A 23,256-nucleotide genomic window follows, 5' to 3' on the forward strand; every position below is an offset into this window, starting at 1 on the left:
TCATTGAACCAAATGAAACTGTAAATAGGAACAAATTATATTGTAAATTGCGGGCAAAAAACGGGAGAGTAATATTGACTGTGAAAGAACAGTAGAAAAGAAGGTTGGAGAATGCTGAAATGTTATGGCTTTAAGTGAAGAGGAAATCATCAAACCCAGTTGCTTAACGAAAAGTAGGGTGTCTTATGCGCTAAAGCCAAAGTTGCGGAAAGAAATAATAAAGTATTCATTCTTTGTGGGAGGGAGTTTTAGCTTTGTCGGTTTGTTTGTTTTAGTTCGCTTTGTTTTTTTGTTTTTTTATTATAATTTTTTAATTAACAATAAGTCTATAATAATTTACATTAGAAAATAACATTATGTGATCTGTTGTTGTTTTTTTTTTAATCAGCACTAAGTCCATAATAATCTACATTTAAAAATAATACTTTATGATCAACATTTTCTAATGACGTCATTTTGCACATTCTTTTCCCCGGAAGTTTTGCGCACCGGAAGTTTGCAATGCGAAATGTCGTGGCTTATCAACAAGGCCAACCAAAATACTTCATCTTGCCTGTTAAAGCCTGCAGACAGTTTAACAACCATTCGATGTGATAGACTGCAAGAAGGTTACTTAAACATCCGTTCATCGTTTGTGTGAGGCCGTAAATGTACAACGTTCAGGGGTAACTCGTGTTCAATTAAACAAATCTTGATTCGGGCTGGGATTTGGATGGGTCTTTTTAAAATAAGCCCCGCCACTTATGCAAAAAGGGCACTCTCGAAAAACTAAGCCCCGCCATTTTTTGCGAGCTCTAACTTAATTCACGCACGCAACCTTGAGGATTAGTGTTAGGATTAAAGGTACCGAAATACAGATGTTTCGTGCAAATTATTAATAACATATTCCAATAAAAAAAAGTAACATTACAAGTTGCATAACCTCTTTCTTATAATCTTTTTTGTGTGACGGCAGGGGGGGGTTAACTTTTTGGTGGGAGCTTATCTGGGGAAAAAAATATCCGTTTGGATTTTGGTTAATTGGTTATATTTTGGACCAGGACTAGACATTCAGAAAAGGGTGATAGAACCTATAGGGTTAGGTTTTAAGGTATTGGCTGAGGATTTGAGGCATGAGGTTGTGTGCTGTAGACGGCGCTATAAAAATCAGGCGGTGCCTTTCACTGATGAATTGAATGACATGTTAGATATACTAAGAAATTTATGGCAGGAATGTCTTTTCTTTTAATTTTTATTCTAAACATTTTTTTTTTCACATTTGTCTAGCTCTGACCTAACACGAACATTAAGCTTGACCCTTCCCCCCTCCACCACCCCCTACCCCACCATAACCCTGAAATATTCATTAAAACTCTTTTTACTAAACATAGATTTTGGTCAGAGTTTAGCTCTAGGGTTAAAGAATTGTTATTGATAAACTAGCCTTCCTATGGTACTAGTTAATAAAATGTTATGGTAATGCTATAAATATATTGTGTGGTCAGCACTACGACTAGCAGGTAATAAAGGTAAGTTTTCGACCCTAATGGTCCATGTTGCAAGTGAAGTAGAGTCCGCCTGTTATTGTGACTCGGGATATAAAGGTATTGTGTGGTCAGCACAATGCCCAACTGTCTTTAATTCCTCTAACGTGAGTTCAGAGTTTCTTCCAAGTTTCTCCCCCCCCCCCCCGAATACACTTTTACTAGTGTCCGCCCCCCCCCCCCCCGAAAAATGTTGACCGCCCCCCCCCCCCCGAATATTTCAAGTGCCCCCCCCCCCCCCCGGAGAAAAAAGTCTGGAAGAAACACTGCGTGAGTTAGAGACCCATCAGAGCTTAGTGGACTCAGGGACGTTCTACGGACTTGACCCCCAGATTCGAACTCGAGTAGCACTTGTATGCTCTAGTATTCGACCACGCCGTTCCATAGAGCCATGTAGACGTTTTACGAAATCGGGAACCAAACTCGACACCTATCGAGTTCTATATCTCTTGACCAATCCCCAATCCATTTTTCGTGTTATTGATTGTTTTATAAATGAAGCATACTTTTAAAAATGCCATTTTCTGTTGGGCCTTAAATTAAACTAAAGGAGCTAACCCAGATGATTTATTTTCGTGTGGTCTGTAGTTTTCAGATAATCGAGACGCTTCCTCATATTATGAACAAGAGCGCATAACTTCGAGAAAATATTTTTTTTAAATCAAAAGAAAACATTTGGAAGTTGGAAAAGTGTTACAAACTTCAAAAGATGAAAGCGCGCATATCTAAAACTTTACATAGGGTCAAGCAACCGAAGATCCGGAAATGCAAGTCTGCCGTTCCTTCCAAAATAAGGAATAAACACTTTAAAAACTCTCATCAGACTTTAAACGAAACAAAAGTTGAAGAAAACACGACCGTGACAAACGGAGCTGAGGTGGAAACAAAGATGAGAGTGAACTCCCCTTCAAAAAACTTGGACGAGAATTTTATACCGGAACGAAATGATCTAACTAAAAGAGAAACAGTAACATCTTTGGATCCAAATCCATCTATAGGAGATACGCTGATTCTCTTGTCCGAAACTCCAATTCCTCAGTCTGAAACGCACGCAGTAGCTGAATCGCGACCTGACAAAATTAAAAATATCAAAACCAGTCCAAGCCAGCCTAAAACTCGAGAAACCACGCCACATCAGAAAAAAATTACTTTATCGATTTCGCCCTTGAAGATTAAAACACCTGGCCATACTTCCCCAATGCGTGAAGCCCCGCGTTTTCCTTTAGCGTCACATACCACACCGACCACAGCCAGAGCTCGGTCCTCGTACTGCACGAAAAATGAAGACGCCGTAGCTAGAAAACACAGCGATGGGAAATCCGTCAGCAAAAAGAAATCTGCCCTCAAACAAACGGAAACCAGCGCCGACGGGAACCAAGTTCACGTTCGTGTGTTGAAGTCAAATCCGGATGCGCGCGTCATAACCTTTGCTCTTCCAGTTGACCCATCTCCGAAGCGCGCCAAGATCTCGACGTCTGCTGTTGCCGGGGGAAAAGACTTCGGCAAAACGAAAGCCACGCCCCAAAGCTCAGCCAATTCCATACCGGTATCCCACGTGAATCTGTCCAAAAACGCCAATGCCTCGAGAAACCATTGTTTTGGTAAACCTAACCCTGTGCTAAACAAAAACTTTGCGTCAACCCGTTTCAACTCACAGAAAATCGATCCCAGAAAAATTGATGTTTACATTCCAAGTGCCAAGTCTCACCCAAAATTATATTCACCGAAGAGTATTATAAAAAAGAAACGCAATCAAAAACACCAGCAAGCTGACCAAAAAATAAATGTAACCAAACCCCACAAACCGGCAGATCAAAACATTAATGTTGAAAAAAATCAGCCTAACGAAGATGAGGACCTAAATATCAATAAACAGCAATTAGCCGAACAAAATTTAAATGTTAACACATCTCAATCCATAGACCAAAAGCTAAGTGTTAACAAACAGCCATCCACTGAACAGAAGTTAAATGTTAACAAATCTCAATCCACATACCAAAAGCTAAATGTCAACAAATCACAATTTGCATATCAAAAGCTAAATGTTAACAAGCAGCCATCCACTGAACAGAAGCTAAATGTTAACAAATCTCAATCCACAGACCAAAAGCTAAATGCCAACAAATCACAATCTGCATATCAAAAGCTAAATGTTAACAAATCACAATCCACAGATCTAAAGCTAACTGCTAACAAAAAACAGACGACGTCTCAAAAGCCAACGAAATCACCCCTAACCCTGCCCGTGGAGCTGCAAGTCACCACACCCACCGCGTCTGCCAAACAGGAAGTGACCCAGCCGAAACTAACCCCTAGCGCCACAAACGACGAGAAGCTACTTCACCGCAACAAACCGCAGCACATCACGTCGAAAGTAAAAAGCTCTCCGGATCTTCTCTCCAGCGGCGAAAAACGCAAAACACGCTCGACCTCAAAAAATTACCCGCGTAAGACTACAACAGTCACCAACACGGCGCTCAAACTTGACTTAACGGAGACCCATCCTCAGTTAACAAGCAAAAATTCCGGGGGCGACGGTCAAGTCAAGCTCGAAAAGGTCAAGGCCAAATCCCCAAAACAACCAATCAAAAAGAAACACGGCTTAGAGATCTCAGAAACCGTCGGGAAAAAAGTGACCAAACCAAACATGAGCGGACGACGCTTGCAAAACATGAACTCCAACAACGGCAGCAGTGTGGATTCGGAATCGTTGCCTGGGATCAACATAGAAGAAGCATCCGAAAATGACGTCAAAGAAGATCCTTCGTCTGTCTTGAACGAGGAAACTGCGCAGGCAATCGTAGACCCAGAGCCTGATGAAGTCACGGTCAAGCCGAAGAAGAAGAAGAAATTGAAGCGTCGGATCAAACCGAAGGAGGTTAAACCGAAGAGGCCCATGTTCACGGGCTGGGACTTTGATAAAGAACTACAGAAGCATTCCATGAACCGTCTCCCACGGGAGATAGAGATCACGGCGATGTTGTTGCAGGTACTGTTTAAATCGTGTAAGGAGGTGGGCGATAGGTTTTGTACAAAGATAGTATCAGGCACCCGATTGGGTAGGGCTGTGTTGGATTACTTTAAAATATTAGTAAATAACATTAGTAGAGTTACTGCTGGTGTGTTTTAAAAATCCTACATTTGGTAAAGATGTATCTTTAGTCTGTCTCTCTAACATGCCTCTCTAACCTGCCTCTCTAACCTATTTATATAACCAGCCACTCTAACTTACCTCCCTAACTTACCTCAACTTACCTCTCTAACCTGCCTCTGTAACCTCTCTAACCTGCCTCTCTAACCTCTCTAACCTCTCTAACCTCTCTAACCTCTCTAACCTCTCTAACCTCTCTAACCTGCCTCTCTAACCTGCCTCTCTAACCTCTCTAACCTCTCTAACCTCTCTAACCTCTCTAACCTCTCTAACCTGCCTCTCTAACCTCTCTAACCTCTTTAACCTCTCTAACCTGCCTCTCTAACCTGCCTCTCTAACCTCTCTAACCTCTCTAACCTCTCTAACCTCTCTAACCTCTCTAACCTCTCTAACCTACCTCTCTAACCTGCCTCTCTAACCTCTCTAACCTCTCTAACCTGCCTCTCTAACCTGCCTCTCTAACCTGCCTCTCTAACCTCTCTAACCTCTCTAACCTCTCTAACCTGCCTCTCTAACCTGCCTCTCTAACCTCTCTAACCTCTCTAACCTCTCTAACCTACCTCTCTAACCTGCCTCTCTAACCTCTCTAACCTCTCTAACCTACCTCTCTAACCTGCCTCTCTAACCTCTCTAACCTCTCTAACCTGCCTCTCTAACCTGCCTCTCTAACCTCTCTAACCTCTCTAACCTCTCTAACCTGCCTCTCTAACCTGCCTCTCTAACCTGCCTCTCTAACCTTTCTAACCTCTCTAACCTGCCTCTCTAACCTCTCTAACCTCTCTAACCTCTCTAACCTGCCTCTCTAACCTGCCTCTCTAACCTCTCTAACCTCTCTAACCTCTCTAACCTGCCTCTCTAACCTGCCTCTCTAACCTCTCTAACCTCTCTAACCTCTCTAGCCTACCTCTCTAACCTGCCTCTCTAACCTCTCTAACCTCTCTAACCTGGCTCTCTAACCTACCTCTCTAACCTCTCTAACCTACCTCTCTAACCTCTCTAACCTGCCTCTCTAACCTCTCTAACCTCTCTAACCTGCCTCTCTAACCTCTCTAACCTGCCTCTCTAACCTGCCTCTCTAACCTCTCTAACCTCTCTAACCTGCCTCTCTAACCTGCCTCTCTAACCTCTCTAACCTCTCTAACCTCTCTAACCTACCTCTCTAACCTGCCTCTCTAACCTCTCTAACCTCTCTAACCTGCCTCTCTAACCTACCTCTCTAACCTCTCTAACCTACCTCTCTAACCTCTCTAACCTGCCTCTCTAACCTCTCTAACCTCTCTAACCTGCCTCTCTAACCTCTCTAACCTCTCTAACCTCTCTAACCTGCCTCTCTAACCTCTCTAACCTGCCTCTCTAACCTGCCTCTCTAACCTCTCTAACCTCTCTAACCTCTCTAACCTGCCTCTCTAACCTGCCTCTCTAACCTCTCTAACCTCTCTAACCTACCTCTTTAACCTGCCTCTCTAACCTCTCTAACCTCTCTAACCTGCCTCTCTAACCTACCTCTCTAACCTCTCTAACCTACCTCTCTAACCTCTCTAACCTACCTCTCTAACCTCTCTAACCTGCCTCTCTAACCTCTCTAACCTGCCTCTCTAACTCACCTCTCTATTACCCAGAGAGCCAAGAAACTCAAACAGCTGAAACCTCCACGAACAATTGAAGCCAACACGTCTGGTCTGACCTACCCCTCTCAGATGCACGCCGACCGGGATGACGTCAAAATTTATCTGGCCAAACATGGGATTGCGGGGCATTTCGAGGTAAGCCATTTAGCGGACCTACAAGGAATCGTTCGGACTTCGATGTAAGCTAAAATTTGTTGTAAAGACTCTCCGTAAATAACGTCTTTCAATTGGGTTCAAATTCTGACTTTTTTGTGACCTATTTTTATTCATTTTAAACTATTTTTTATTGAAAACTGCAAAACAAAATTAGTTTCGATATATCTAATTTTGACCCGAATTCGTCAAATGTTCGTTACAGTGGCGTCACGATGTGGGCGGGGGGAAGGGGGGGGGGGGAGAGAAGGGCATACCACAGTGTGCTATTTAGGGTGTGACAACAGCAAAAAATTTAATTTAACGTCAAAATAATGTTTTATCGAGTTAAAATAGTAACGGAGAAGGGTGACATCAAACCGAAAATGCTTGATAGTTGGACATTCTGATGCAACCTATTAGCAATTTCCCTCGGCAAAATCAACCTATATACAAGTTTAAGTACTCTGTTACATTTTTCCCTGTTAACTTGGAATCGTTTCCAAAGAAGATGCGACACTAACTGTTGTGTTTTCATAATATAAATCATAAATACCATTATTTCTGCTTTTTCAAAGTGTAGGGGGGATTCCCTTGAATTTTCTATTAAAATGGGGTATGGCAAGGTTCCCCTTTCTTTTAGACCTATATCTACAGGGCTGGTAAGTAGGTCACCAGCCAGTTCTATGGCTAATGCAGATTTTATTGAACCGTAGAACTAGGGATAAGTAGGCTCAATAAAACCTGCATGAGCCATAGAACTGTTTATTGACCTACTTACCAGCCCTATAGGTTAGGTGTAGCACAGTCTGTATTGACAGCTGTTTTCCTAACGTGAGTCAAGCGCGTATTAGATCTATAGCTGGAATAGAGATCCGAACTCGAGACCTTCGGGTTAGCATTCCAGAGTTCTACCACTCGGCCATGCGGTCCCAAATGAGAGATGGTAATTTAAGAAAATCGTGTACGTTCGGGTAACGTGTTCTATGTGTATGTTACATCCGTGAAAGGTACCACATAGCTTAATAGTATCTCCAGCGATGAACGAAGTTGCAGCATAGTCTGTATTGACAGACTTTTTCCTAACGTGAGTCAAGTACTCATAAGAGCTAAGGTAGAGATCCGAACTCGAGCCCTTCGGGTTAGCAGTCCCGAGTTCTACCACTCGGCCATACCGTACCAAATGAGAGATGGTAATCTAAGCAAATGTTGTACGGTCGGGTAACGTGATCTATGCGTATGTTAGATCTGTGCAGGGTACCTCATAGCTTAATATTATCTCCAGTACTCATAAGAGCTAAGATAGAGATCCGAACTCGAGACCTTTGGGTTAGCAGTCCAGAGCTCTCATTACCGGCGCCATGTTATTTAGCGCCTTAGACTAAACTTCTTAAAACGCCCCCTTTCACACAAATTAATTATTAAAACATATGTATAAGAAAACAATTAATTAAAACTTTATTATCAATTGCATACACGTTATAAGTAGACATCAAAATCAAATTTTACTTGCCTCCTTCGTCTCAAAAGTTTGTACTAATTCCTTCAATTCCAGTTGGCAAGCGTAATCACATTTTATTGAAATTGTTGCTAAGTCCACGAGTCTACTTTGCACTTTACGATATAGCCCCCCCCCCCCCCCCCCCAATCTCCCCTTCCGCCCTTAGAAAATTTAAAGTGCTCCCCCCAAACACCACCCACCCACCCCCCATCTCCCCCTCCCCCATAGAAAATTTAAATAAATGTTACAGATTCCAGCCTAAAATTGTTATATATGAATCCATTATGAGAGGGTGAAAAATATGAATAGACAAATAATTAGGTGCTTAATTTACCAACATTAAGTTTTGCAATCTACAACGGCTGCTGATGTATTTATTTTTCAACTTAATAATGCTAAAACAAAACTACCAAACTATTTTGTTTAGAACTTAAGCTCTATATAATTGTTACTATAGCAAATAATAACTTAAAGTTGTATTTATATGCAGTGTTTCTTCCAGACTTTTTTCTCCGGGGGGGGGGGGGGCACTTGAAATTTTCGGGGGGGGGGGGCGGTAAACTTTCTTCGGGGGGGGGGGGGGGCGGACACTGTTAAAAGTATATATTTTCTATATAAATTATATAAATTTCATTTCGTTCGGGGGGGGGGGGGGGGGGGCGGTAAAAAATTTTCGGGGGGGGGGGGCTTCGCCCCCCCCCCCCCCCCGAAAAGATGCCTGAAAGAAACTCTGTTTATATGTATGCGGTCAACCGAAGGTGCAGGAATTTGAAATGAATGTAAAGTTAAGCAACGAATTATCTCCCATTTGAAAATCCAAATATCAACATTTTATTCAAGGGAAATAACTTTCACAAGAATAGCCAAATTAACTAAGTGTAACTAACACATGCTCGAAAAATACAATGAAACGCTCTAAATTTCATTACGTATTTTAATAATAGTTATCAGTTATGTAACGTTGTAAAAACAATATATTTTACCTATTCAATACTTAACTGTGGGTTTTGTTTGAAAGTCTAAAAATGGTAGCTATATTATAACATACTTCTATTCAATTTTGATTACATACAAACGATTATATTGGAAAAATATAACTGACGTTAAATTTTGGATCCCCTAAATAAAGGGACTTCTTTCAATAAAATCAAACAAGGGTAACTGTTTTAGACATTGCTCTAATTATTAATTAAATATAAAAAAATTATAATTTGAAAAAAAAAGTTTACGGTTAGATATAAATTTCAACCCATTTAATATTATATATTAATAATTTTAGAGTGGTAACATTCCTAAAAAACTAAAGATTTTTCAACTAGAGAACGCCTACCTTTCTTTGTAGTGTGTTCTGAACTGAATTGAAATCATCTTACGTACGATAAACTCGACTACACGTACACGATATACTCTACTACATTCACAACACATATCAAGCTTCGATACTTAAACATAACTGGACTCGATGCTCCAGAGCTACGACACCAACTCGTTTAACTTCACCAAGCTCTACAAACGGTACTCCCAACAACGATTTCACTGGACCTACTACTACACTTTAACAGTTAATATAATTCGATACCTTAATACCACAAGAATCAATACTCCCGAACTCCAGAACTACGATACTTCATCATATTATATGCATTCTCATTTCTCTATTACCAATCAGATTTCACTAGACCTTCAACTACAAAACAGCCGAATAAAAATTATGACACTTTAACAATTCGATACTTTATACCCACGAAACCATATCAGCAACAGCCTTCCGCCGTTGCTCCCAAATCTAAACGATTCATCAAAACTCACCAAACAAGTACAATACTTTGAACACCCCCGTCATTACAAAACTCTATAGGCTACATCAGGTCAGATTTCTAATTCAAAGTCAGAGAAAACGAGACTTACAAACCCTATTAAAATTAGATAACCGTTTGAAATGTTCGAAATTTAAATTACGAACGTATTTAATCGTTTTCTACATCAATTTTGTGACACCAAATTAAAAAGGAAAAGTGACTGGTAAAAAGCGCCCCGACCTTTCCAAATTAGGGAGGTGGGGTTGCATTTTAACCATAGCGAATAATTATAGACCTAATTTTGGGATGGGGTGTAGAATTTATAGTTCGTCCTGGGTGCCGAAATAGATCGCTACTCCTTTGTAAAAGTTATTAATTATTAGGTTTAAAGCTATTATTAGATTAAACCTTTTGCGCCCCCTAGGGATGGCGCCCTAGGCGACCGCCTAGTTAGACCTATATGTAGCGCCGGCCCTGAGAGCTCTACCACTCGATCACGCCGTCCCATATGAGAGATGACGATCTAAACAATGTTGTATGGGGTAAGGTCGGCAGTAGCGTAGCGAGGGGGGGCGGGGGGGGGGACATATGTCCCCGGGCGCCGACCTTAGGGGGCGCCAAAATGGGTTGGAAAAATAAATTGAAAGTTTGTGGGGGGTGCAAATCGAAAGTTTGAGGGGGGCTGGGGTGCAAATCGAAATCTTGAGGGGGGGGGTGCAAATCGAAAGTTTGAGGGGGGAGTGGTGGTGCAAATCGAAAGATTGATTTGAGGGGGGGGGGGTGCAAAATCGAAATCTTGAGGGGGGGGGGGGGGAGTGCGCAAATCGAAGTTTGTCTCCGGGCGCCGGGAAGGGTCGCTACGCCTCTGAAGGTCGGGTATCGTGTTCTATGTGTGTGTTAGATCTGTGCACGGTACCTTAAGGCAGGGGTCGGCAACCTTTTGAAGCGGAAGAGCCAAAAGTTACAATTTTCAAAATTTCCCTGGTTTTAAAGAGCCACTAACATATTTTTTTTTATTTCAAATATTTTATTTTATTATTAAGATTATTAGTATTTGTTCAAGGAGCTGGAGAGCCGTATCTTGATATCAAAAGAGCCGCATGCGGCTCGCGAGCCGCAGGTTGCCGACCCCTGCCTTAAGGTTTAATCTTCTCTCCAGCGCTTGACGTCGACCCTTCTGCCACCGGGCTACGGGCCCATCAACTCTCTGATCCAACGGGAGAGAACTCTGGCCAACTTGAACCAACTTGAAGACGAGGGCAACGCCTTTCTGACGGCGGTCACGACAAAAGTGGCGGGAAAACCTGTCTCTTTTCCAACGGTCTCAAAATCCAGCAGCGTCACTGCCGTCCTTGCTTCGGGGAACATCGGCAAACGGCCATCAACGACAGCTACCGTGGTCTCGGAAAACGGAACATTCAAGTCTTTTGATATGTGAATTTTTTTTTCATATAATCAATTATTTATACGGAAATTAAAAGAAAACGAAATAAGCTACCTAACAGTTGTATACTTAGTTCATTATTAAACACCGTTTGCCAGTTTAAATAAAGTAGTTTTATAAAAACTAAATAAAGTTGGAAACATCGTAATGTGTGGCTTGTTTATAGTTGTTACTTTAATGCTTAAGTACAAAAAAAAAAAAAAAAAGAATAAAGGCGAGCATCTGTTAAGTCTGTCGTTCCAGAAAAAATGGGCGAGCGGAAAAATGCGAAACGGCAAAAGCGCGAACAGAAAACATATGCAAATGCGAACTATACTAATACACTTTAATTTATTTTGTTCATATTCGTGGAAATTTATTTATTTTATATGCTACAATGTACATGTAGGTATTCTTTGCTAACGTCTAAAAATTATCGATTTAAAGAAAACAAATTACTTAGCGGACATTATTGTTCGTAGTTTCCCATTGCGCATTTTTCCGTTTGCAGATCTTTCCGGTCGCCTTCAACACAGTGGGTGGGGGAGGGGGGTCAAAGGGAACCAAATGGGTAGTGATGTTGGAGTCAATGATAGGAGGGGCACTCATCTTTTCCCGTCCGTACCTAAGCCACAAGGGGCTAGTGAATAGAGTTCAGTGACCTCGCCACACAAGGGGATAGTGAGGTCACCTTTATGCCCAACTGCCTTAGTTTCCCTGACGTGTGTCAGCTAACCATCAAAGCTGGTTGGACTCTGGATCATCCTATATATTCGAGCTCGGGATTAGAACTGAACCCAAGGCTTTCGAGCTAGCAGTCGTAAACTTTACCATTCAACCACCTCGTCCCTAGTGTTGTGTTAGAGACAATTTTCCCCTCTAAGCTGCAAGGTGGAGCGACCACGCAGTAGTTTTGAACCTGCCACGCAGTCATTTTATAAGATACGTCTATCCAGAGGCGTAGCGAGGGGGGGGAAAGGGGGCGGGGGTGCGGACCGCACCGGGTGACACCATTTAGGGGGTGACACCAAGGCAAAAAATAGTAAAATATATAGAGAAAAATTTGAGGGGGGGGTGCAAATCGAAAGTTAGAGGGGGAGGGGTGCAAATTGAAAAATTGAAAGTTTGTCCCCGGGAAGGGTCGCTACGCCTCTGGGGGTTGACACCATTAAGTGCCGCACTGGGTGACACCCGACCTCGACGCCACTGCGTATATCCTTACATGACAATGAGAGCACCACCCACACAAAAGAAGATAATTACGTTGTCCTTGACAATGGGAGAGTCATGCAAGGGTGGACTGAGTTTCTTCCAGGCAATGTTTAACCCCCCCCCCCCCCCGAACGAAATATAATTTACATAGAAAATATATACTTTTAACAGTGTCCGCATCCCCTCCCCCGGATATTTTATTTAGTTCGCCGCCCCCTACCACCCACACGAATGTTTGAAGTGTCTACTACCACTCATAGAAAAAATTATGCAAGAAATACTGGTTGTAAACAATACGTCTACGTCTTATAGTGGAAGGGGTGTGGTTGAATAATTTCAAGAGAAACTAATTGAAGGTAACATTAATAATATGTCGGTTATGCTACTAATTGGACTGGCAACATGCAAAGAAACTGCAACGGGTTTACAAAATGGGGTCATACCCGATCGAATGTCTTGTGTTAAGGATGTGTTTTAAATTACGTTTTAATAGTTACCAACCAAAAGTGCTTTAATTAGCCTATTTCAACAGATTAATTTTATTTACATTGTTTCAGTGGAGGGTCGTTCTAGCCCCATAACCCTTTGAAATAAAAATTAAAAATAAGCTACATTTCCATCAGTAGCTAACAATAATTAAAGTAAAAATTCTTAGGCTCTTATTCAAATTCAGTACGCTTTTCTACCAGTCATTTAAATAGTGTTGTATTATTCATTTAAAGTAAAGTAAAAAATTTTATTTTCTTCTTTATAGATCTAGTGCAAATTTTAGGCCTTCAAAAGAATGACTATAATCGGCCATGGCGTTTGTTTTAATTATTTTATATTTGAAGCTGCCTATTCCTTCTTTTAAATAATGGAATTAGTCTAACGTTCAGTGAAAGAAATTGAAATATAGGCCTATTAATATTGATAAATAAGGTTAGACCTAGTGTAATTGGGACGATAGGTTAAATATAGATAATATAGGCCCTAGATTTCTAAAATTATAGCTCCAGTCCAGATCTAGGACTACCTGCGATCTATCGAGCGTCCAACCTTGACTCTTTTTGCGCTTAATTCTAAAAATAGAACGCTTTTTTCTATGCGTTAGTTGCTGGCTTCCTGTTCTATAGAATTTTTAAAAGTATCAGATAAGGACGTAATGTTAAGCAGGCGGGATAAAATTTACTTAAAGTTATTTAAAGTTAAAATTTATTCATTTATCGCAATGAATATTTTCATTCTTAAAATTAAAAAAAAAAAGGGTTTAATTTTGCATTTTTATTATATACTAATATTTTCTCTAACAACCATGATCCCAAGTGGTCTAGTGGTTAGGATTCCGCGCTCTCACCGCGGCGGCCGGGGTTCGATTCCCCGCTTGGGAAATTCTTTTTTCTTTTTCATTGGTTCTTCTTAGTGTTAAGCATACTATAGTTTTGTAGGGTGATTGAAAACATACCCGGGTTTAAACGACGGAACTTAAAATCTGGGCTTTTAATCCACAATACAAATATACTGATATGTTTTGGCTGAGTTCGGTTGAATTGCATTTTTTCTATTGTACCATGCATGCAGTTAAGTAGGTGTATGTCTTGGGGGTGGAATGGTGTGGATGAATGACAGAGCATTGGGCTGCTTAAATCCTAATTTGGACTTGTGACTATACATACCAGAGTCCACCGAGCTATTAACGTTACCTGATTACATTTAGTAAAGGCAGCTGTGCATAGTACTGACCACACCATCCTTTCATATGCAGATGTCAAAAAACACTACATCTGCACAAAGCATTGCTAGGTCTTAAGAAGATTTTTTTTATTGTGTCTTGGTGATTGTCTCAAATTTGGTTGAAAACATATTGGGACTTGATTAAATCCCAAAGCTAAAGTTAAACCTAGGTTTGAAATCCCCAACACACAAACTCCAATTAAGTAAAGCAAGGCGGAAGAAATGAATCATAAACAGGGCTGTATTTTAATTTCATGAAACAATGTCTATATACACAATAAATATTTACACAAAAAACCATGTCAGCTGTCAGTGAAACTATGTACAGCATGTTCATTCAAATACTTTCTACACATTCAATCTGACACATGTATTCTTAATGTGTTGGCACTGGTACAAAATGCTTTCCCCTGATAAAAAGCAACTGGCTTATTTGTCTTATAATATAACAACTTTAAGCAACATGTGTAGCTTATTCTGTGACTACTTTTTTCTTGGAGGCTTGACACATTTCATACTGCTAATACTATCATGTGGAGCATAGTTCAAGAGAATATATATATATATATAAAAATAAAGATGAGCTAGAAAGATACTTTTCCCTTAAACCAGAATATTATACTTAACAAAATTCCCCAAAAAATGTCAAACCTACAAAATTTATGAACATGTTATAACCATTAATGGGCATAACTTGTATTAAATTAATCCCAACATAAACATCTATTGAAATTAAATAAAATTTGTTATATAAATTAATCAAGCATACTTCTTTCCTCATCCCTAGCAAGTAGCTATTAGTGTATTTCAAACTCATCTAATCCTTGTGATCTCAAGAACTACCTAACTGCCTAGTAGTTAGTCTAGCCTACAACGCAAGGTACTGTAACAACAAGCATAAGAACAGCCATACTAGCATAGTATATTAATAATTATAGATAAACACGTTTGAGACTTGATCTACACTAAAATTGTATATGAAATAGATATTCTGTTCAGATTCTAGACAATCCTTATGAACTGCCATTGAAATATAACATTGAAATGATCAGATCCATTTTTTTGGAATCAATGACTTAATTGAATGCTGGTGATCAAACTTTTGACTGTAAAATAAATTACCACACATAAATAAAACATTCTGCATACACACCACACTGTAAGTGTTAAGAATCATAAAAATCACTCTTACAACCTAATTGGTTTAAATTTGCCACCTCAATCAAATTATCCAATCATAAACACACTAAAACGTGCTAATATAGGAATACATAGCTTACAAACTACCAGTAAAAAGTATTTATAAACATACCAATCATTCATCCAAACACAGGTTACATGAACCAGTCATTCAGCCAATTCATTCAGCAATACACAGCTAACGTAACCTAATCATACAGCCATGCTAGCAAACATGGGCATACAAATTGGTTTTTTTAAGCTGGACAAATGGAATTCTCAGTCTTAAAAAAAAATCTGTTTTTAGAAAGACATCTTGTTTACATTATATATATATATATATAACTATTTATTTATACAAGTGAATCTATCATAACTTCAACAACAGTGCAGGTGATACAAATATAAAAAAATCTTTCTTCCACATTGAATTTATCAAACAATCACCAAACTTACCCTTATTAAAACAATTTAATGACATTGTTGACAAATTATCCAATGAGAGATCTCTTTTTATGATATAAACATCCCGTCGCTATGTACAACTGTATATACAAATATTTGTTGACAGTTTTTATAAAACGCATTTTGTTTAGTCAGAACAAGAGATGGGAGTCACACGTGGAAATATTTTGTGAAGTGATCTCACACTACATCACATTTTTGCTTACATTAAAAAAAAAAAAACCACATCTGAGAATACAACAATTTTAAATGTAGTCCACCATCAGCTGTACACTGTCACTCAAGCAATCGATCACAATGTCAGAATTTAAACGGCTTTTTGTTGTGTTTTTTTTTAAAAACTCCTAGTTATTCACAGAATAAAAACAGTTGGAAAAATAAACCGCAGGTAAACATTATGAGGGCCCTGAGCCGAGGTCTAGGACAATGCCGTGTTGTTGAAGATGTGATCGGAGCAAGGCGTTCTCCTGCTTGAGTTCCTCACACTGCTGCCTCAGTAGCTCATTGTCTACATTGTACCGTTCAGTGTCTTTTAGGGTCTCGGCTAGACGGTTGTTGGTTGTTCGAAGTTCTTGAATGTATTCACAAGCTTTAGATAAAATACCACCTTTACTCTGAAAAAGGTTTACAACATGTTTAGAAATATAGTTCAAAAGAAACAGAAAATTGATCAACCTGCAGTGTACACTATTTAATTTGAATGAAAAAGGTATAGTACATGTTAAACCCTGGAAATAGATTAAATTAAATTCAGGACTCTTGTAAAGTAGGAAAACTTTTTTGATGGTATGTTTAGCCCAGATTAGCTTATTTTAAAAAGCCTTGTTACCATATAACTTGACAGCATTTTAAAGGAGTGTTTACTGTCTCTAATAGAGTGATTACTATCACTAATATTAACCTGATCATTGACTTACCGCTTGTGTCTGTTTTATTGGCTCCTGTGCACAGTCTGGAACTAGCTTTGACAGCTGGACTATCCAGTTATTGATTTTGTCTCTTCTTCTACGTTCAACTGGAGATTTTAAGGAATGTTGAAAATGTTAATATTGTTATCACATTAGAAAGAAATTAACATCTGAAATTGAAGAGCTATGAGTTGAAACTAACATGTGACCTCCCCCCACTCCCAGATCTTTTGAGCAAAAGCTAAAAAAAGAGGAGGGTGTCTGGGGAATGCATTTCAGGATTTTAACAATTTTTATAAATTAATTTACACAAGAACATTTTTGTGGTGCAAAAATTTAAAAATGCAACTTTAAAGAATTTAATTTCTTTTTAAAGTAACATTTTTTGTGGTATTATTAATCTTGGAGAAGCACAGAGTGGAGAATGACGCTTTGCCAATCAACACCTTTGAGACAGATTTTTTAACTCAAACCACCCTTATCTTTATTTCAAACAACATTTCGGAATACATATGTCAAAAGGTAACTGCGAAATTTTTCTGAATTAGATTTTGAATGAGTAAAACTAACATAACTCCGTGACTAGGTGCTAAAAAATTATGGAAAATCTTTGAAACTATCTATTCTAATTCCTAAAATATTATTTTTGGGAACAGAGTGGCACTTACAAGTTATATTTGAGTAAATTTTATCAATTAAAATGCTAATTAATACAGAAGGTTACATAATGCATATTTTAAATATAAAGATGGATGATACTAGTCAACTAAAATCATAAAACAATCAACGTCAGTAGAATATAGAAAATTACTTTTAAAAATTTCAAAAAATTCCTTAAAGAACATCATATGACTACCCTCTTGTAAACACATTACAATAAATTTAAGTTGGTGTAACATAAAAAAACTGAACTGTCACATTTAACACCACTTGAAACACTCAAGCATCTTGATAACATCTACTCATCTGTAGGGAAACTTATGAGAACTACTTCCGTTGAACATAAGCATAGCTATGTACACCCTACCTTCATTATGTGTAGCTCGCCTTCTGTCATCCCTAGCAGTCCTTATCCCGCCCCCTTCAAGTTTAGGTGAAAAAGAAGTCCGGGGAGCAATTTGTCTCTGACCTTGAAGAACATCTTGGGGTGACATCATAACATAAAACTGACCTGTTTTTTTTTAAATATAAAAAAAACACCATATTATTTTTTATACAGGACAGGTTTTATAACTTTAATGGCTGAGAGCGCCATTAAAGTTATAACATGTTTCCTTACTCCCCCTTTACCTAAAGACGCTCCCGAATCTATAGTTTCCCCACCTTGTGATGCAACAACAGTTCCATCTGTAGCGGCTGGAGCCGGGAAATAAGCAAATCTGGCATCAGCGCCCTCACCTGTAGGACTGCCTCCATTGCTGAAGGGGCTCTGGATCACCGCCTGCAGACACAACAAATTAGGCTGAATTCCCAGGCCAAAATGTTTGGGCAATTTAAAGTATTACCACAATTAAAGAGGTACAATGAAATTTACTTCTATGCTTTGAATACTCTTCACTGAAGAGAATATCTGTAAATACGGCAATGTGGTATCTTGTCCTATGCTTCATAGCAATTGAAAAGTAATAATAAGAACTTTACACTTGTAGAGTTTATCTTTACTTTCTTAAAATTACTCATTAACTTTACATAATTTAGCCATCTTTACTCCTGGTGGAGCATAGGGTTTTATCCATTATCTTCTACTTTGTCAGATGCCTTACAATTGACCCATACAGCAACTACCGCTTAATTAATTTTAATTAATGACAACTTTGTAAGACTAACCATGCCCAGATACGCAGTTTCCTACCTGTTGAGCAGCATAGCCTCCAGCACCTCCCACTAACTGTGATGCTGTTTCTGTCCCATCGTGAGCGACTTGAACCACTCTATAGGTCACCTGACCTGTAATTTCAAGTCAGATCTGATTTTTTAAAAATATTACTCTAATCTCTTTTAACTTATTAATTAAACTCAATGAAGGGCTAAACTCTTTAAATTTATTAATTAAACTCCATAAATGGAATAAACTTCATGAACTGCTAATCTTTTTAAATTTATTCATTAAACCCATTAAGTGATTAATACTATCACTTCCAAATTGATTTATTTTTTTTCCAGAATTCACTTTTCACTGTGTCAATACTATAATTATTAGACTGAATTAGCATTCAAGACAACAAATTTCCTGTTGTTTGTTTATTCTGGGAGATATTTTTAGAAAATGAAATGGTAAAGTAGGGGAGACAACTGACCTGCACTGTTATCAGCTCTGATCTGATACTGAAGAGTTGAATCAAGAGTGATGGTACCTTGCTGTTGCTGAACACTGGCTATAGCTGCTGCTTGTTCATCAGCGTGGTCTACAGAGGGAAAAGAACAAACAGTAATAAAATTCTGAATGAAGTTTAAACTGAGTAGCTCTGGTATTGCTGTTGAAATGTATACTAACACACAAAAACGTTGATGTGTTTTTAAAGCCAGTGGTTAAAGCCTGCCATGCTGTATTTTTCCTCAGTCAAAGTGGTGGTATTAATTGACAATCAGTTAAATTGCTTGATGTTATAAGTAAATAAGGAAGTATTGAAAAGGGAAGACAATTTTTGCCAACAAAATTGTTTCATATGAAAACCAAATTAAAATATTAATTCAGAAAATGCCAACTTGATTAAATTTTCCTGAAGGTAACTTATACTTAAGGTTAAACGATAACTCATTTGAATTTTAGTAACACAACTTAATTGTTAATATATATATTTTTTTAAGTTTTTAAAAGTAATCATAAACAAGCATTAAGCACAACATCAATAAATGTAAGCCCTGTTTAATCAGAACACCCAAATCTTCCAAGATCAGATAACCCAAGCTATAATCTATGATTTTATTTCCCTTCTAGAAGACATGTGGGATTAGTAAATGATCTGATTAAAATATCTGACCTAATATCTGAGAGAACTCATGTTTATCTTATCATGTTCTTAGCTGGCATTGTTACTGCTAATGTTAAATTAAAAAACAAGGATACCTCAAAACCAAATATACTTAGTGATCTAATTTCTGTTCCTGTAAGTCTTCAATAGTATTACCATAATACCCAACTAAAAAACCATCACACGGCTATTTGATTACATGAAAGTATATCTGTTATAAATGGTTAAGGGTGGAAGCAGAGAAAGAAAACAAAGAAATTTAAACGACAGGGGGGAAAAATAATAAAGCACATACACACAAATCCTGGGTAAGAAAAAGCATTACCTAAATCTGCCTCAACTGTCCCTGATAATTCCATACTAGAACTCTCCAACTGATTGAGCTCCTGTTTTACCTTGCAGACTGAAAGAGTAAATGGGTCTTCATCCAATGTAAAAAAATAAAATAAAAAAGACTCATGCTGCAACTGTCAGTGAGAGTGAATTCAAAAGGGGACCACTCTTATAATTGTCATCTTTGGCATGGGGTAGCAATATAAAAAAAAACCACTGGTATGTTTGTATCAGTGTAGTAACAAAAACAAACAAAAAAAAACATTCTAGCCTTGCTGAAGAAAGCGGGTATTTGCAATTATACTTAACATTTTTTTAATGATTGTAGATCAAAATACTATTTTTTAAAGTAAAATGAATATAGTTTTTTTTAGTAATTTAATATACTGAAGCGTACAGCATCTTTTATAACCAAGCAAGCATCAGTTAAGCTCTGTATACTTTAGTACTCAAAGTAACTGGTTACAGTGTTGTAGAGGTTATTCTAGTTATATTGTTCAATGTTCATAATATTTTTAACTATGTAGACAAGTTATGATTCATTCGATAGTGTTATTTACAGAGAATAAGCAACATTACCTAATCTTTGAATATATATGAATAAATGGCAATACTTTTTGTAAAAGTTTTAAAACTGGTGGTGGCAGTTAATTGTGTACTTCAGTTCAGCCCAATAAATAGATTGTGTAGTAAAATTGTAGGCACTCGTAAAAAAAAAAAAAAAATCTTAATTCATTCACATTAGGTATCTATTGCTAAAATCTCTCACAAATTCATAAAATAAACGTGATGTATAGATATAGCTATAACATTTGTTAATCTTGTTTAGCTAATAGTGGGTGGTACTTTTCATGGTACAGAAAGACAATAAAGATGTAACAATTTCTGGAGAGGGTAGGTTTTCTAGGATAAACTGGTGAAATTTAAGCAACATCTGATAGCTGATTGGAAAAATCTTCAACTCGGTTTAAAAACATTTTCCCTCAAATTTTTAATTACATGAAAAATAATTGGAGGAAATATAGGGAGTGTTGGATTTTGGATAATTATGTCACTGGAATAACATAAAACTTACCTAAATCTGTATCCACATTTGTAGAGAGGCGTATATCATCCGGATCAGCTGAGTCGTTGCTCTTGTCCTGGCTGTAAAAAGAAGGAAATGAATGTAACCACACAGTTAAAAAGCAGTTATTTAATACATTTTAATCGATAGCATTATAATGGAAAAACAACTGTCATAATCTTCGCATGTTACTGATTATTAAGACATTCAGAAAATCAGGATCACATTTTGAATGAAAAAATATATATTATTTTTTTTATTAAAAGTTTATTTAAAATTGTATGCTATGTAGGTAAAAACCATAAAGGCTTCTTATGAATAAATGTGTTACTTCAAAGATCTTATTTCCTTGAGAAGCAACATAGAAATAGCTTTGGCTAAAAAAAGTATAGTTTTCTAATTCCTTAAATGTCACTTATTGGTTCAAGAATAAAACGCATGGGTAGCCATTACTCCAGTCGTAGCCACTAGTTGGTCTATTTATTTGTTTCATTATTGTAAAAACCAATCCAAAATTCAAATAAGAAAAGTTAACTTCTCACCTAACCAGACTTTCCCTGCTTTAAAACAACAAGATCCCCTTGAAATTGATACCCCTCAAATCATTTAAGACTCAACTAGTGATTAGACTTGGGAAAAGTAAGACAAATTTTCAACACTAAAGCTAATTTAAAAAAAAACGGTAGGATACAATGGTAGGGCAAAAGTGCGGAGAGAAATCAGTTATGAAGTGGCTTTTACTTTCCCTAACAAGAGTTAGGTACTCATCAGAGCTGGGTGGACTCAGGGACGTTCTACTGACTTCAACCCGGATTTGAACTCAAGTCTTTTGAGTTAGCAGTCTAACTCTCAGGCATTAATGAAAAAATTTATATTTTCATGAGGGGGTTGGGGCAAACTAAAAAGCTCAGACCCAGTGTTAGATGTAGACATTCTAGACTATAGAACTATGCTATATTATTACTATTAACTTTTTAAAGTTAAACTTTGATGCATTATTACAGATTACAAGGTAGGTAAATGTAGACATCCATGAATTGTTCTAGAAGTAGACTATATAAAAAATCTCTAGAAGTCTAGGCCTAATGAAAATTTAACTATCTATTAGGCCCTAAGCCTTTAAATTTCAATTAAAAGCATTCATGATAATTTACTTAAATTACTAGGGGTATGCCTTTGACCTTAAAATTTGTTCCTGAAACTGTTGACCTACTTAAGAGCTTATGAACCTTTAGTGAAGAATACAACACAAACATAGCATATTAAAATTAATAACTTGCGTAAATGTGGATTGTTGTGACGATTAATTGAATTATCTAAGTCTTCTGTTGAATACATGGAGAAAATGTGCACAACAATAGCAGTAAATAAAGTTTTGTAGGCTAGTGTTCACTGTTTTTAAGCCCACCAGACTCTGATTCAGAGTTTGAACATTCGAATCAACAAGCCTGGCTATAGCGACGGTTTGTAGTCTAGTAGTGGCTGGTGGAGTGTAATGTATGTGTAAAGACAAACAACAACATTGACTGAATAGCAATCAGAAAAAAATAAGTTCTCAAATAACATAAAGGGTCAAAATGTATTTGGGTAGACTAAGTGTAATCAGGGATCTGGACATTCTAAATTTAGATTTTCGCCACGTGCGAAAAGAGAACGGATGCTCGATAGACCTTGGCGTCAGCAAAACTTCTGAGGACGAGGAATTTGATGCAAGCTTTACAGTAATGGCAAATGCAATCTAAATACCTTTCGAATGCGTTTTGATACCTGGAATCGAGAGCTTGCTCTAACATTTCCATGATATTTTATCCAGGAATGAGTTTGAATTTGCCTGGTGACAGTAGAGCTTGATCACGGGGCCAAACAAGAGGTCATGTGAGATGGAAAAGTGAACATGTGACAAAAATGGCGTCTTTCGCTGTCTAAATATGCGGAAGAACTCTTGAAGTAGAGAGACACTGAAGTAAAATGTGAAGTCTAAAAAAAAGAATGTGAAAACAAGTCAATATAAATTGTATTTAGCTATTTAAGTATGTAGTAAATACAATTAAAATTTACTTAAAGATGGGTTTTCGCCAAAAGTATTTAATTAGGGATTATTTTTTTGTACGTATGTACATGTTTGGGAAATCCGTTTATTCCATTCTCACGTGAAATGTCATAATATATTTACCCTATTTGCTGCAATAAATGTCCATTTTTTAAAATCAGCACGTGCATGAACATGTTCTTCATAAAGTCACGTTTCACG

The 23,256-nt window shown here is 37.8% G+C and overlaps 2 protein-coding genes and 1 non-coding gene across 5 annotated transcripts; 2 read left to right on the forward strand and 1 right to left on the reverse strand.

Moving 5' to 3' along the window:
• Positions 1 to 499: 499 nt before the first annotated feature.
• On the forward strand, positions 500 to 11,310 carry LOC131953130 (uncharacterized). The gene is made up of 4 exons (XM_059316161.1): positions 500 to 665; positions 2,112 to 4,512; positions 6,294 to 6,437; positions 10,894 to 11,310. Exons 2-4 carry the CDS (start codon positions 2,233 to 2,235, stop codon positions 11,170 to 11,172), a joined length of 2,703 nt encoding a protein of 900 aa, XP_059172144.1. The 5' UTR covers positions 500 to 665; positions 2,112 to 2,232; the 3' UTR covers positions 11,173 to 11,310.
• A 2,357-nt stretch (positions 11,311 to 13,667) lies between these two features.
• On the forward strand, positions 13,668 to 13,739 carry Trnae-cuc (transfer RNA glutamic acid (anticodon CUC)). The gene has a single exon. It is a non-coding gene; the product is annotated as a tRNA-Glu (tRNA).
• A 570-nt stretch (positions 13,740 to 14,309) lies between these two features.
• Positions 14,310 to 22,942, reverse strand: LOC131953131 (upstream stimulatory factor 2). 3 transcript variants are annotated; one of them, XM_059316163.1, is made up of 9 exons: positions 22,773 to 22,941; positions 21,015 to 21,085; positions 19,932 to 20,009; positions 18,932 to 19,039; positions 18,487 to 18,581; positions 17,958 to 18,075; positions 17,662 to 17,805; positions 16,644 to 16,741; positions 14,310 to 16,340 (listed from the first exon to the last, which is right to left on the reverse strand). In XM_059316163.1, the coding sequence occupies exons 1-9, from the start codon at positions 22,802 to 22,804 to the stop codon at positions 16,122 to 16,124; spliced, it is 963 nt and encodes a 320-aa protein (XP_059172146.1). In that variant the 5' UTR covers positions 22,805 to 22,941; the 3' UTR covers positions 14,310 to 16,121. The 3 variants fall into 3 exon arrangements, with proteins under 3 accessions (XP_059172146.1, XP_059172145.1, XP_059172147.1); XM_059316162.1 differs by having other exon boundaries at positions 22,752 to 22,941; XM_059316164.1 differs by lacking the exon at positions 19,932 to 20,009 and having other exon boundaries at positions 22,752 to 22,942.
• Positions 22,943 to 23,256: the final 314 nt, after the last annotated feature.

This window comes from Physella acuta, unplaced genomic scaffold (genome assembly GCF_028476545.2).
Source record: "Physella acuta isolate Inbredline_101_S28 unplaced genomic scaffold, ASM2847654v3 ptg000910l, whole genome shotgun sequence".
Lineage (NCBI taxonomy): Eukaryota > Metazoa > Mollusca > Gastropoda > Physidae > Physella > Physella acuta.